This window comes from Eretmochelys imbricata, chromosome 5 (assembly GCF_965152235.1).
Source record: "Eretmochelys imbricata isolate rEreImb1 chromosome 5, rEreImb1.hap1, whole genome shotgun sequence".
NCBI classification, from domain to species: domain Eukaryota; kingdom Metazoa; phylum Chordata; order Testudines; family Cheloniidae; genus Eretmochelys; species Eretmochelys imbricata.
Window position 1 is genome coordinate 103,054,325 of NC_135576.1, and position 16,783 is coordinate 103,071,107.

The 16,783-nt window shown below is 40.3% G+C and overlaps 1 protein-coding gene across 2 annotated transcripts in view; it reads left to right on the forward strand.

Moving 5' to 3' along the window:
- The window catches only part of CD274 (CD274 molecule), a 44,861-nt gene extending 43,044 nt beyond the window's left edge, over positions 1–1,817 (forward strand). For both annotated transcript variants that reach the window (XM_077817635.1, XM_077817636.1), the window contains exon 8: positions 761–1,817. In XM_077817635.1, coding sequence (XP_077673761.1) covers positions 761–783 — 23 coding nt within the window. In that variant the 3' untranslated portion in view covers positions 784–1,817. The remainder of the gene's footprint in view (positions 1–760) is intronic.
- The last annotated feature ends 14,966 nt before the right edge of the window (positions 1,818–16,783 follow it).

Consider the following 16,783-nt stretch of genomic DNA (forward strand, 5'->3'; position numbering starts at 1 on the left):
TTCCAGGCAGGGAGAGACCAGTAACTTCAGAATGAGACCCCTTTACAATTCTTCCATCGCTGGTTGATGTTCAGTCACCTGGAGATAAACAATCACCCTTGTTAGGATGCTGCAATGTGGAGAAAATATTAGAATGCTCAGTAAAGTCCATGGACTATATTTTTTATGTATTTGTCACATGACTCTGTCCTTGGGAATGGGGCAGCACAACCAGCTAAGCTGGAATAGTAAAAGGATAATTCCTCCTTCTCTGTTTGCACTTGGAGATTCCTGTGAGTCAATGGCCACAGATGGTAATTTTGGCTAAATCAGGTCCAAAGTCATCAAGAATATAATTGAAAAGTACGATCCAATCAGTTAATTTTTAAACATCAGTTAGTTTAGCCTTCTTTGCGCTAGACGAGTACAGCTGAATTAAAAATTGATCTAGTTAAAGAGGTACAAACCGCTAATGTGAACAAATTTTGCCTGGATTGGGCTCATGACATGGTAATTGGACAATTGCAAGCCACAATAGAGATTATTTATTTTCTTCTGGTGTTAAAAAGGTTGGGTCAAATTCTGCATTGATTTATATCCACTCAACCCTACTGGCTAAATGGGTGCAACTTGGTGCAGAATTTGTGTAGTAGTGTAGGCTATGTATTTTTTATTTATTTTACTTTTGGCTTTAGTCAGACTAAAGATGGGAAATGATGTCATAAATGTGTGGTGATGTCTTTTTGTAAAATGCTTGCATATTTTTTTTTTCTTTTCACAGATGTACGAATTGAGGTGACTTAATGCAGAATGTTTTCTTCCTTCACTGAATATGTTCTAGAGCTCTGGAAGTTTTATTTTAAATACTATTTTAAAATGTCCTGGTCTAATTCTCCTTTCATTTACAACAGTGTAAATTCAGAGTAAATCCGCAGAAGTTAATGGAGTTATCCTGATGTAAAACTGATCAGCATCAGGATCTCTGTGTATGTATTTGTATTTATTTAAGTTCCTACATGTTTGCTTTGTCCATTATGCACTTTTGTGGATGTTGTTCAGGTTTTTTAAATACTTCCATCAAAAAAGAAAGCACTTTAGGTCCCTACCCTAATTCATTTCATACTTGTTTTTAAAACATTCCAATTTTTCTCTGAGCTCTACGTTCCCTACTGAGACTCTATCACTTCCAGCCTCCATGGATGAAATTGTCATCACTTTGACCTACACAAGGATAAGAATGTCATGCATGTGGGCTACCATCTCTCCTCATTGCAGATTTTAAGATATTAGCTAACGTTCAGCAGTTAGTTAGTTCAACAGAGAAAAGGCTGTTTAACCCTCATGTCAACATCACGATTCCTCCTGGGTTGGAAGTCATCAGATAATCTCTTGCACTTTGAAGACGCTCTAGAGAGTTAGAAGTTCTACTGTTTACTGTTACTAGGCATATAGTTGGCACCACCAGTTTGCAACTGGTCATTATTCTGATCAACCATCTGAAAAGCAAGACTTTGGACCTTCTAGAAGAGTAGCCTATGGAGTAGACTCTTTGGAAACAGTTGAGATGGAACATCTGCTATTCTATGATACAAAATAGACTTTCATGATTTAGTTGGGGATTGGTCCTGCTTTGAGCAGGGGGTTGGACTAGATGACCTCCTGAGGTCCCTTCTAACGCTGATATTTTATGATTCTATGACTCTATGAAATCATTTAGCATGCATTTTGGGAGCACTTTCGAATTCTAAGTATCATTAAGCTATGGTTTGGTTATATTTTGCAAGATACCTACTTGTCTTTACTGTGTCTTTATTTTACTGTGTCATAAATTATGAGAATTATTTATTACAATAAAAATTCAAAACTATATTTTTTAATAAAGAGGGTGTTTTGTTTCCTTTTGTATCCTATTTCCTAAGCGCTTCCCCTTTGTATAACATTTTCGCCTTACATTGGCATGTCAAGAGCCTGCTACAAGGACAAACACTTATTAGGATATGTGTATGTTATTACAATAACTTGAAATATCATTCACAGTCGCTCCAGGTAACCTTTTCCAATCTCCCATCATGAAAACCATCATTTGAGATCTGGAAACTCACTGTACTCAGATCTTAGTTTCAGACTTAAAGTAGCCAAGTCTTTTCTGTAAAGAAATTAAAGGGGTATTAACACCTATGGACAAAGTTTATGAACCTTCCTGCAGCACTGAAACAAACTGAAATCCATAGGGTGAAATTTAGTCCTGTGGATAGGGCTACCACTTAAGTTTCACTTAAGCCCTGTTTTGAAGGCTTAAGTGCATAGGCTCTGTTGGGGTGAATTGCTTCAGGGAGAATAACTCCTAAAATGAACACGACCCTATTCATTCAAAAAGTCCTCGTGCATAGGATCTTACTGAGGACTTCCTAAGAGAAAAAATACTTACTCCAGCATTCGTGAGATATGACTTTACGAAAAAGTTGGAAAACTTTAAAACAAAGTGGAGTGCCTCTCTTTTCAAAATGCTAGTATTCAAACAGGTTGTGTGAGTCACTTCAAATGTTGCAAAAACAAAACCCCCCAATGCCTCTAACTATACTATACCACGGTGAGAGCAACGTGCTGTAAATCAGGTTGTCGTGACCTAAAGGCCAAAATGTCTGACAACCGTGGCCTCCTCCTTTTAAAGGAAGTTGGAGCCTAGCTTCCTTTGCTGGAATTTGGTGAAGTGCTGGGCCTGGCCGCTTCTGTCATACGGATCACAGAAGTCATGAAAGTCATTGGTGCAGTGTGGTTGCTTTATGCTGCACCATGGATGCATTTTGGCTGTAAACCTGGCTTAACTACCCCACGGAGCAGCCCCCTGTGTCAGAGGGAACCTCCACTAGCATAGTGCTGATGTAGGGGGTCAGACACCACTCACCAGGAGCCTCATGCTGGCGTAGGATGGGAAATGGGCATGCTGATTACTCATGAGTACTGTTTTAAATGTAAAAACTCCCTCAGCGCCTCTAAAGCCCTGATCATGCTTCCATTAAGGTCAATGGCCAAATTCCCATTTGCTCCAAGGATGCAAGATTGGGGTCTATATCCCCAGTCCCACTCCTTGGAAAAGCACCTAATCCTCTTTTACATGCACAGATTATTTCAGATCAGTGTGGTGCTGCTCATCCAAGCTGGACTCTGTGTTTTTGAATTTCTCTTTCTGTACAGCAACAGCTATTTGCATGTTAAAGTCAAAAAGCAGACGAGTTCATCTAATTTCCCTTTGCTGGCCACATTTCCCTAAACAATTCAATAAATGTAAAAATAATACTACACAGCCAATGTATAGTTCCTTGTTGTCATACTAGGGGCTTTTGTAGAATGTGTTCTCATGGCACCACCATTTTTACATTGCCTGACTTTGTGTGTTTATATTTGCAACCTTAATTTTGTACTAACAAAACATTTTAGTTTAATTTCTATACCTTTTACGTGGGAGGAAAATAAAAAGAACAAGTATTATGATGCTATGGAGTGACACTAGTATTGCCAATAGTCCCATATGACAAGGGAGGTCCCTTATTTAAATAGAAAATTGTCTGTCCCATACAAAATCCGTATGGGATGCCTTTTATCCCCTATTTCAACAGCAGGGGGCCAGTACTCATGGTACATCTTTCCACTCCTCTCCCGACCCTGGCTTTTCAGTGCTGTGCAGAGAAATAAAGACCAGGCTGAGGTCAAGGGCCAGGGTCCGGAGGAGAAAGATGCACCTGAGAGTAGTGGCCCCATGCTGGACAGGGCCCCCTGCTGATTCCAGCCCTTGATCACAGCCCCCTCCACTTTCCCTGCATAGTCTCTGTCTGGCAAGTGGATGGGGCTGTGTGCCCCGGATCTGTGCTGAAGGGCCAGGGTCAGGAAGGGGCTTTGTCTGACAGGCCAGTCAGTACTCCCAGGGTGTAGCCTCCCTGCTTGCAGAGTCTCTGTCAGCATCCCCAGCAGAGGAGCATAACTGCTGGTTGGTGGCTACTACAGCTGCAGCAGTCGGGGAGTGAGGCGGGCAGGGATCCTGGTCCTGACAGCCAATACCACCTGCACAGAGCCCTGTCTGTTTCCCCTGCTGGACAGAGCTCCCTCCTGATTCCAGCCTTTCAGTGTGGCCCCATCAGGTCTTCGTGCCCCCCGATAACCCTATTGCATCCCCCAGGGGGCCATGCCCCATCGTTTGGGAACCTCTGGCTATAGTGGAACTAGTATTTGGAAGTCATATTATTCATGGCTAACATTAGCTGCAGCACACTTTTACAAGTGGTCAGGAAAACATTCAGTGCAATTATGAGTGAAGCATTGGGAACATCAGACATTCCTCCTGGACCTAAACAGAAAAAAATGAAGAAACTGTGTAGATATAAAAGTCAATGGGAAGAAAAATACAACTGGGTTAAATCTGTCACTTGCAATTCTGGTAAAGCTTTTGTACTTTGTGCCAGCATGAATTCACTAACGGGCTGTGACAAAGCTCTGTCCTTGCTTCCGTGAGTCCCACGTTTCCTGGGGGATTTCACTAGCCTCAGAGGCTCACCGTGACCCTGCACGTAACCCTTCTCTCTCTAGAGACAAGGGTCACAGTCTACTGAGCCATTTTAATCATAAGCCAGCGAGGCAGGTGAGGAGAAGTTATCCTTCCTTGCACAGTTTCTGTTGTCTCCCAGTCTCAGTGATTAATCAGGGGGCAAAGGTGTGGGGGGGAGCCCAGGACCACCCTCTACTCCGGGCTCCAGCCCAGGGACCCTAATAGTATCAGCTATGGTAGCTGACCTTTTAGGAACATGACATGTACAATTCCCTGGGCTAGTTCCCCCACAGCAGCCCTCACTTCCTCAAGCTCCACTTCACCCTCACCTCAGGACCTCCTTCCTTGTGCCTGGTATGGTGTGTACTACTCAGCCTCTCCAACAGCGCAACTTCCTCCCACAGCTCCTGACATACATACCCACCTGACTAACTGGGAGGCTTTTAACTAGTTTCAGCCAGCCCCTGATTGGCTTCAGGTGTCCCAATCAACCTAGCCTTCTCCCTACCTTCTGGAAAGTTCTTAATTGGCCCCAGGTGTCTTAATTGACCTGGAGCAGCTGCCATTTCACTTATCCTTGTACCAGGGATTTGTTTAGACTGGAGCTAATATATCTATCTTCCACTACTTTTCTATAGCCATATGGCCTTGCCCCGTCACAGGGCATAGAGGTGAAACTGACCTGAAGCAGCAAGCAGCAACCTATGGACATAAGAAAAACACGCAGGCCAAAGGCATGACAAATATTAGCAAATTCTTTGTCTCTTCAAACACTGAAAGTGACAGAATTGCTGCATGCTTAGGGTGACTAGATAGCAAATGTAAAAAATCAGGATGGAGGTGGAGGTAATAGGTGCCTATATAAGAAAAAGCCCCCAAAATCGGGGCAGTCCCTATAAAATTGAGACATCTGGTCACCGTAGGCATGTGTAATTACAACTGTTTACCACACAGGTAAACACACCCTAAATTATAACAGCATGCACTGTGATAATAAGCTTGCCAGTGAAATGTTTCATGATTCAAATATTGAGAACAAATTGTGTTGCGGAAGACCCAAAGCAGAGCTATTCGTGATCAATGTTTTGGCCCCAATGTCTGTGGGGGATTGTTTACGGGATTTATTACCACTGTTACCAGAACGCACATGTATTTTTCTGTAGCCACCAATGCCTCAAATAAGGGGAACAGGAAGAATTTTCTAATGTGCCTACAATATTTCACCATAACAAATGGCGTTCAGTTCAAGTTGCTCAATTTTTATGAAGTTGGTGATGAATCTGCAAAAGGCATTCATCATGCTAGTTTGAACTGCCTAGAGAAATACCAGCTCAATGTTAATTGCATTACTGCATACTTTGCTGATAATGCACATGTGAACTACTGCAAACACAGTCAGGTGTATCAGTTGTTATGTACAGACAATGACTGCATTTTGAAGGCAGACTGCCCTGCACACATAGTCCACAGTACCTGCAAACATGCGAGTGTCGGTTGACATAGAAACAATTGTGTTGAAAATTTACAGCAATTTTTCTGTGTCCGCAATATGCAGAGAAGAACTCCAAAAAGTTTTGAGTTTGTTGACATTGAATGGAAAGAACGGAGTAGTGTGATATGTGAGTACAAGATGGCTATCCCTTAACCCAGCAGTTGATCGACTTTTGAGAAACTGGCCAGCAATTACAGCCTACTTCAAGTCACTACAGGAGTCTTGTCCAGTAGCATTAAAGAACATGTTCACATAAGATGGTGAGGATGCCTGCATGTGTTTTTTTCCACAAAGTGGCTTGTGTCTTTGATGTACTTATGAGAAACTTGGAGGCATCAAAGCTATGCATTGCTGACATGTATGTGCCATTTTAAGTTGAAGCTGCTGAACCAGAAAGAGGATTTGGTTTTTTTGGATTCCAAGCTAAACAACTGATGAGAAAGCTACTACTACAACAAAAAGCGAAGGTAAAGCAAGCCATCATTACGTTTTATGACTTTGTGCTTTTGTACATCGATAAATGGTTTGATTTCTCTACTGACAATGCAGTGATGAAGCTGAAACCCATGGGTCTCTACGAGAAGCTTAGTTTCTCAGATAATGAAGACATAACAGATGCACTCATAATGAGGGAAACCGTAAACATGGACTAGCTCTATGAGGAATTCTGCACCAGTCGATGTGTGATCAAAATATCCAGAAATGTCATTTCCAAATCTATCAGTGAAAAATGGAGGTATGTGTTTCAGAAGTGTGGAAAAGAAAACTTGAAAACCTTGTTCCAAATTGTGTAGTTTGTACTTAGTGTATCAAGATCAAATGCATTTGTAGACAGGATTTTTTCATTAATGGGGAATAAATGGTCTGACATACAGAACAGATACAACATAGATTTAATTAAAAGTGAACTCCAAATTTGCATAAACTTCCAGTCATCCTGCAAAGATTTCTTCATCTCTGTACAACAAGACTGGGAGTTGCTGAGTGCTGCAAAAAGCAGCAAGAAATACCCCTAGCAAATGTAGGTGAGTACTGCTTATTATATTATTAGTAGTAGTATTAATAATAATAATTATAATTATTATAATCATATCAGGAGGAGTGGGGCAAAAGTGCTAAGAAAACAGTCCCTTATTTTTGAAATACAATATTGGCAACTGTACAAGCTTATTCTGCCTGACTCCATTTATTGTAAATGACACCACACTATAGAAGCACATTGTTGTAGGGTGTTCTGCCCCTGCTACAATGTGGCAGAAGCATGAAAGAGCTTGCGTAAAACAGAGTTGGGTGTGGCTGACTGTTTTTTTCCCCGAGTTGGTAGAGATAGGGTTGCCAATTTTGGTTGGATATATTCCTGGAGGTTTCATCACATGACATAATTTTTAATTAAAGATTAATATTTAATTCCTGGGGACTCCAGAACACTCCTGGATGGTTGGCAACCCTAGGTAGAGAGGGCCACCAAGCCCCACACACCATACCTAGGTGCTGTATGTTGGTGGTACAAACTACCAAAGATGACATTTTAGTTGTTTACAATGTGGGGTTTATTATTTATTCTTATTTTATTTATTTTAACTTAGTGGGAAAACATTTTCTTGCCTGCCTAGGCCAAAACTGCCTGAAAGATTTTTCCTCCAATTTTACAAACTACCCACTCAAAATCAGTTTTGGACTAACTCCAAACACAGCCTACATCAGGATTAGAGCTGAAAGAAACTTTTAATAATTTAGTTCTTTCGGCATATCTCAGATGTCCCTGATTTTGACAGATATCACTCATTTATGTCCCAAAGTTCCCACACATATTTGGTGTCCTCTCACATCTATGGTTAAAAATTATTTACATCAGAAATGTAGAATCATGAAACAGAAGTTATAGAAAGAGTTGTTTAGAAAAGTCCAAACACCCACCCACACATAACCAACTCCTGAAATCCTGAGCACTTGATGTCAACAGGAGTTTAAGGTGTCAAGCCTCTCAGGATTTGACCCACAGATGATAAACCTATAGCTTCAATTATGAAGTCATTTTACTAGCAGTTTGTTTTGGAGGTAATCTTCTCAATCTCCAGTTCCTCTTTCCTAAGAATCTTGATGTGCTAATCAGTGTGTGTATCTGAAAGAAAACCAATCCCTGCAGTATATGGAGACTGATATTTTGTCATCTCAGTAGAGGAGTGAAAATTTGGTTCCTTCAGTGAACAAAGATGGTAAGAAAGGACCTGTGCTCTTTAGGCAAGATTCTAAATTTGCATTTCCTTTACACAAAATCTATAGTTAATAATTGGGCATGTAATATTCACTCTTTCTGTTTCAGTGAGTATTGTTTGCACATTGAGGGAATGTTTAGCTTTGTGACGATCTAGAAATAAAGCAGTGAGCCATAGCAGGGTGTTCATTAACAAGTTATTTTTGCACCTCAAAGGCCAAGTGGTTTCAAATGCCCAAGAAGTGCCACAGTAGGGTGACCAGATAGCAAGTGTGAAAAATTGGGCCCGGGTTGGGGGGGTGTTAAAGGGGCCTATATAAGACAAAACCTCTAATATCGGGACAGTACTGATAATATCAGGACGTCTGGCCACCCTGTGTCACAGTAGCTTGTTAAATACATACCCTGAAGTGATGTATTCCTGTTAGGGCAGGGGTGGGCAAACTACGGATCTGGCCTGCAAGCCCCGCTCTGGTGCTATACTTTGCAGTATAGACATGCCCTCAGCTAAAATGTAGATTTAAAGAAGTTGTTATAAACCAGTTTGATGGCATATTTATCCTTTCATTATGTTCCCAGTGGAATAATTAATAATTATTATTATTATGTTCCCAGTGGAATTTATTATTAGCAGTGGTAGAAGGATAAAAATAGTAAGGAAAATAGAATTGCTACTGTGGGAACAGTTGGTCTGATAAATTGGCCTAGGGTGGTGTGGATTTGGAAATGCAGGAAAGGTATTCGTGGCAATGCCTTTTGGACCCAGTTTTGTATGTTTTGCCTAAGGGAGCTGATAGCGGTGGCACTGTAGTAATATGTGTTTATCAGGACTTGTCTACACAAGGAAATTGTCTACACAAGGAAATTGTAGCTGTAGACAAGTCCATAAATCTTCTAGTTACATCATCTGAAAAACCCTGTGTGTTATAACAATACCATAAGTTAATATGGGAAAGGAGGGTGGTAAAGAGAGGAAATGAATAAGAAAGGCTAGCAATACTCTGCCTGCACAGTTAGCTAATCTTTGCCTTTGGACTGACGCCAGTTACTTTTTGCCTCATCATGTTTGACTTAACTGTGAGTTAATATGTGGTGTGGCAGGGAGGGGAAAGAATTTGAGCACAATGAGTTCAAATTAATACCAATTTCACAAAAGTCAATAGAGTTACCCCAGGGATGTGTTTGAGCAAAAACTTTTATTGTATCCATCAGTAAGAACCTTTGCATTGTTAACACCTGTTCACCCTAACACAAAGTTCCACTGGTTTTGAAAATGGCTTTATAACATGCGCTAAAACCACTAAATGAAACTCTTTCAAAATCATTGTTCAGCATGCACTTTGCTAGTGCTCTGCACTGAACAAATTCAGCTGTGCTGGTGAAACAAGGTTCGATACTCAGGTCCTGTAGCAGAACTTAGACATGATTCTGCAACATGCTTGAAAAATTGCTTAGTGAGAAGACAGACCCCTAGACAGAGAAGACAAATATACTGGGTTATATTTCCTAAAACAGTTCAAAATGAGAGTGTGGATGATGTAACCAATGTAAAGTTCTGAAATGACAAAAATGAAAATGTGTGAAAGCGGTGTCCCCATTTAGCAGCTAAATGCCAACCTTGGTATTGTATGTGATAGGAGGATGAGGAAGAAGACAGCACTTTCTTTGCCTTTCCCAGATCTCATGGATCCAAGAACTATGAGTAACAGGAAACAGCCTGAATTTAAAACAAGAAAAGGAAAAGAAACTTCCCCCATCTAGCTGGTTTACTGTAAAACCAAAGCAGAGATAAGACAAATGTGTCAGACCTTGCCAAATGATGAGGATTAGAATATGTCAGCTTTTCTGGTCATGATTTGCAGGATGTGAGTTAACTGTACTACTAACAATAGTTATAAACTCAAGGATAAAATGACTGAGTTACATGAGAATGTTAGGTTTCAGAGTAACAGCCGTGTTAGTCTGTATTCGCAAAAAGAAAAGGAGTACTTGTGGCACCTTAGAGACTAACCAATTTATTTGAGCATGAGCTTTCGTGAGCGAACCTGGATTTTCGTGAGAGAACCTGGATTTGTGCAGGAAATGGCCCACCTTGATTATCATGCACATTGTGAAGAGAGCTGTCACTTTGGATGGGCTATTACCAGCAGGAGAGTGAGTTTGTGGGTGGGGGGTGGAGGGTGAGAAAACCTGGATTTGTGCTGGAAATGGCCCAACTTGATGATCACTTTAGATAAGCTATTACCAGCAGGACAGTGGGGTGGGAGGAGGTATTGTTTCATATTCTCTGTGTGTATATAAAGTCTGCTGCAGTTTCCACGGTATGCATCCGATGAAGTGAGCTGTAGCTCACGAAAGCTCATGCTCAAATAAATTGGTTAGTCTCTAAGGTGCCACAAGTACTCCTTTTCTTTATGAGAATGTTAAGGTCTTTTAAAACAGGAAAAGTAACGTTGCAGAGAGAGGTCTGCTGATATAGCGACACATTGAACATGCTAAACCATGAACGGCAGCTAATACTGTCACACACACACACACTCTGCCGCCACCCCACAAGCCTCTGGTTCAGAGGGCCCGTATGGCAGTGGAACCCCTCCACTAGTGAGGAGGATTGTGAACACAGTGGAATTGGACCAGTGCAGCTCCATTGCATGAGGGGATAGGAATCTTGGATTTCACTCAGGAATAGGTATTTCCTGTGCATTGCAGAGCCCAGCTTTTAGAGCCTCACTACACCTTAGCATGCAGGCTTCTGGGGGGGACAAAGCAAGGACAAGGGCGTGGATTCACAAGAGAAACCACACACAAATTCATGTAGATGTATTGCCGCAGAAACAGGACTATAGAACCACAGCACAACCTCAAAAGAAAATTCCTTACTTCTCCTTTCCCTGATGTTCAGGCTGTGTAGGAGGGGGAGGATTTGGCCACACAGTTGTATGTTTGTGCAGTCTGCGCAAAAGCTCAGGACAAGAACAACTCATTTGTTCTTGTCCTGGCTCTTACAATACCATTATTCTTTGTCCTTGGACAAGTCATTTAACCTCTCTGCCTCTGCTCCTCCATCTGCAAAATAGGGGAAATTCTTATTTGACCTTGGTATGGAGTGCCATAAGTGTGTATGGGGCTTTGTAATAGGATAGCCTCTGCTCTGTAGATCATACAGTGTAGTTTAGATACAACATTCCACAATGCATGGAATATGACAATGAATAATGGGGAAGGAGGGAGTGTGGTTTATACAAATGAAGGTCTTCATGAGATGGTTTGCATTTGAGCAGCACAAGGTGTGAGTTTCTTCCTTATTAACTTATTCTACCTGAGATGTTATTAGGTTGCCCTGGAAAGGTAGGTCCTTGTTAGAGAGACTGGGAAATTAAGTGGGTTTTGAGGAAAGAAAGCAGAGAGCTTGCCTTCTTTGCAAGGGGGTTTGTTAGTATTTTGTAAAGCTGTTGGATCGTGCTACAGAAATGTTAGGTATTCCTTCTGCAGGAAAGAGCCACATAAGCTTTTGCTGATGAGGTTAAGAAAATTTAGTAAGAGACTCTGTTGTTTCACAATGCAATATGATCTCATGGTTATTAACTCTATGGCCAAACTCTGCCCCCTATTGCACCACACAAGGTGTAACCTTAAATATTTTTCAGGGGTTAGTCAAGAACAGAATTTGACCCAATCAACTTACAATGTGTTTTGAACAAGTGTTCTCTGATTTGAACAGCCCTGCAAAGTAGTGAGCTCACAGAATTCTCACTGGCTCTAAACAGTAAGAATGAAACTGGAACATGTGCCTGTCCATTCCTGTGAAACATTGGTGGTTTCCTTTTGATGCAAGCTTTAGTTTTTAAAACCCATGATATGTGAATACAATCAGAGAGTAAATGGACCATTACTGGCTGCATAAAGTGCTGTGGGATTGCGATTCTTTTCCCTCTAATGTTCTCGTGGCATCATACAAATAGGTTAGAGGTGCTTTGCCTTGGAAACCTTGACGATTTCAACTGCTATATGATCCCTGATTCTTCCGACAGCTACATGGATCTGATGTGAGTATAATGCTACTAAAATGTAAAATGATTTCTGCTGCATTTTGTGACTAGCAGATAACATCATTCCTACTTGGATTTATAGTCAGATTTTCTTGCTTGATTTATAGTCAGTTTATCTGGTTTCAGCTGGTTTGGTTTCCATTCAGATTTTGGACCAGAGATGGGTCAGAACCAAGACCCCAGGTCCAAAACAACTTCAAACCCTGGGAGGGAGGGTTTCAGAATCTAAGCCTGGATATGGATCAGAATCTTACAAATGGGTCCTCTCTATTTCATACTCAGAACAAAAGCCATGGTGGCGGGGAGTAGCTTCAACTGGTGGATCAGTATGTTACAGTTTTTGCCCATCTATTGTTCTGCCAGAGTTCATCTTACTCTGGCTTACAACTCAGTCTTATCCTGCCTTGCTTCCAATTCACTAGGAGTTTTAGAATGTGTCTCCTATAAAGTCGTGCTTGCTTTCTTTTACTTTGTATTAACCCCTTATTACATCCTGCATTCCAGGCTCACTGTTATACCTTGGCTTGTTGAAATCCTGGCCTCAATGAAATCAAGAGCAAAATCCCCACTGACTGCATTAGGGTCAGGATTTTACCCCAGGTCTTTTGGTCTGCAGTCCAGTACCCTATCTGCCAGACCATACTTCCCTTCACAGTAAAGGTGGAGTTGAGCCGTGGTATACATAGACAATGTTGCATAGGTGATGATCCATACTATTATATGTAATTTGTCTGCCTTACTGTCCACACGCAATATTCACAGCTTGGGGGACTCTATGCTGGGAAGCAGTGATTCTGAAAAAGATTTGGGGGTTTGTGATGAATAATTGGATGAACATGAGCTCCCAATACAATGATGTGGTGAAAAGGGCTAATGCAATCCTGGGATGCATAAAGAGGAGAATCTCAAGTCGGAGTAGAGAGGTTATTTTACATCTGTATTTGGTACTGGTGCAGCTGCTATTGGAATACTTTGCCCAGTTCTGGTGTTCACAATTCAAAAAGGATGTTGAAAAATTGGAGAAGGTTCAGAGAAGACCCACGAGAATGATTAAAAGATTAGAAAACCTTCCATATAGTGATTGGCTCAAGGAGTTCAATCTATTTAGCTTAACAAAGAGAAAGTTAAGGGATGATGTTAGAGGGCTTATTCCTTCACCCTCCCACTTCCCTGGTCCTTCTCGCGTGAACAGAGAGCAACAATACCTGAAGTCTGAAGGTGCAAATAATTAGATGTTTATTGGGGTGAACTTCCAGCAAGCTTAAATCCAAGTTCCTTTTTCCTTATTTTCGAATCCCAATTTACTTCCTGTTTGCCCCTAATTTATATAGTAATATTCTCAGCTATACCTTAACCAATCATTTTACTGAAATTTACCTAACCAATCCCAACGTATTGTAACATAATTCTCTAACCAATTATATCCCACTACCCTAATTAACTTAACACCTAGCAAAATTAATTATACAGCAGACAGAAACAATTAGAGAACCAGACAGATTAACAATAGAAAAGTGTGGGCCATAAAGATAAAACATACAGAAATGAGGGTGTGTGGCTGGTAATAGCTCACCTCACCTGATGACTTGTTACAGTGTGTATGGTAACACCCATTGTTTCATGTTCTCTGTGTATATAAAATCTCCCCACTGTATTTTCCACTGAATGCATCCAATGAAGTGGGCTGTAGCTCATGAAAGCTTATGCTCAAATAAATGTGTTAGTCTCTAAAGTGCCACAAGTACTCCTTTTCTTTTTACAGAAATGAGGATTTCACAACCACAACTATTGAGAAGTGATTTCTTGCCAGACAAAGTTTTCTTTAACCATCTTTAACTGGTGGTGATAGGCATTATCAGGACAGGATTGTATTCCTAACAGCCCAATAGCACCTTATTTCAGTGTGACTAGTTTGGAATGTAAGTATGTGACCATACACTTCCCAGCTTATGGCTGCCTCTGCTGCTTAGCCAAATGCCTTAGCCTAAGAACCAGGCCTCAGACTATCCTAGTGAGAGAAGGCCCATACACAGGCGGACTATGATTTTGATTCTTTGTTTTATACCTCTGTAACTAGCTAAGTGATAAAAATACACCTAAGTTCTTAAAGTATAGGCCTTTACAGGCAGGCCTCCATATCTAAATCCTAACAGATGACTTCATTACAGTCTAAAAGTACCTGCCAGGAGTACACATAATTAATAATGGGCTTTTCATTCTAACAGAGAAAAGTATAACACGATCCAATGGCTGGAAGTTAGAGCTAGACAAATTCAGACTGGAAATAAGGTGCACATTTTTAAGAGATAGAGTAATTAACCACTGGAATAATTTACCAACGGTGATGGTGGAGTCTCCATCACTGACAACTTTTAAATCCAGGTTGGATGTTTTTCTAAAAGATATACTGTAGGAATTATTTTGTGGAAGTTCTATGGACTGTGCTCTCTACAGGAGCTTGGACTAGATGATAACAATGGTCCTTTCTAATCTTGGAATCTATGAATCTATTAAAAGTGTATCTGTCCCACTACCTTCTATTAGGCGAAATGCCCCATACTTTTCTCAGAGGTTTGTCATAAGAATACATTATTAATTAATGTTTGTAAAGCACTTTGCATAGCAAAAATGCTATATAAATGCTGAGTATTATTACTATGACTAAACTTTCTCCATCCAGGACATGGCCATCTGCAGACATGGAGATGGAGGAGGAGAAGAGTTTAGGGATGATTATTATACATGGCTTGTTAGACTATAAGCTTTCTGGGGCAGGGACCATGTCTTCATTTGTGTTGGTACAGTGCCTAGCTCCACGATGACCTGATGCTGACTGGGGCCTTTAGTTGCTATTATAATACTGATATTAATAATGGTGGCAAGTGGGAAGTATGAATTATGAAGACAGGATCTGGAATTGTTTGAAGGTGTCTGCTTACCCAGCAGAAGCATTTCCATCTTTGAATAATTTAGATGAAAGAAATAAGAGATGAAGCCACAAATTTGCCTATTCCAGACAGACATGGAGAGTGTGGAAGGCAGATCACCTACATAGCCCTGACAGTTTCTAATTCGGATGACTATATTCTACTTATCTAAATTCTCCATGAAGTTTTAAATGGATGCAACAGTATATTGTATTTTCCTTCCTAAACCATTGCGTAATCCCTTTGAAGTCAGTGGCATTGTATCAGGGACAAGTTTCTTCTTGAACAAGAAGAATTTCCAGGTTGCTTTAAAACAATGGAAAGTAGCTGAAACTGTCTTTGAATTGTAGCATTTTGTGGAAAAAAGCATACAAGTTCTCTCAGATCCATGGTAATTTTGTGCCTGGTAACATGTTCAGGGTATCACCAAGGAGTGGGTTTTCATCAAGCAATACAAAATACTATAAAAAAGCACGTAATAATGGTTGTGGTAGGTGGGGTTTCTGCAGCATCGCATATTAGTATAATTCATTACAGTTATTTGTACAGTACCATAGTGTGCATGTGGCTTTATAGGCACATAAAATGGAGGGTCCCTGATATGAGGACCTTGCAATCTATGTAGAACAAATAGAATCTTAGAACAAACAGAAAATATATTAGGCAAGCTTTTCAAAAATGGGGGCTAAAATTAGGCTCCTGAGTCCATATTTAAGGACTTAAATAAGGAGGTAGGAGCCTAATTTTAAGCACTATTTTTGAAAATCTCAGTCTTTGATGTTTTTCTCCCCAAGTGTGTGTGTGTGTACGTGTGTGTGTTTGTACGTGTGTATATGCTGATGGATTTAATGGAAACATTTTATAATGGTAACGAGAGACTCTCAGGAATGGTGATACTGTTATAGTATCAAGCTCACTTAATATCAACATATTTTATAGAATATCCCATTTCATGGAAATTTGTTTTTAATGGACCAAATCATTTTGCACTAGTTCAGCGTAATGGTGTCTATTTAATCTTAACTGGCATTAAGTAATATCCTGTTTAATGTTAACTGAAAACAAATTATTTCCTGTTCCAAAGGCACCTAAGGTCTTCCGTTAAGCAAACCCATTAATTCTGGCAGGTAGAATTTAGCCCTTTATATCAATTATTGTATGTGCTATAAGTGGGGTATTTTCATTTTTCAAATAACAGTATTATGTTCTCAGTCTAGTTGCATAGTTTCCATGTCCAAGTATGTGAACAACGTTAAGGGAAGATTAGACCAATGATTTCCATTTTTAGTATTATAGAATTGAATAAAAATTCCCTTACTTCTGTGATTTCTATTTCAGCCTGAGGATTTTTAAATAAGCTTGTTGGGAAATAATGAATAATGTCAATATATGTTGGAACAAATTGGAATTAAATTAAATTATCTGTACACTTAACTTAGGTCCTGATTTTGAAAAATTACTTATTACTTGTGTGACAAAGGACTACCTATGTAAGTAAGGGTTTGTACAAACAGGCCCTGAAGCTGGAAGAGGGCTACATTCTCTAGTAATGCAGTTCATAGAACAACTTAAAGAACACAG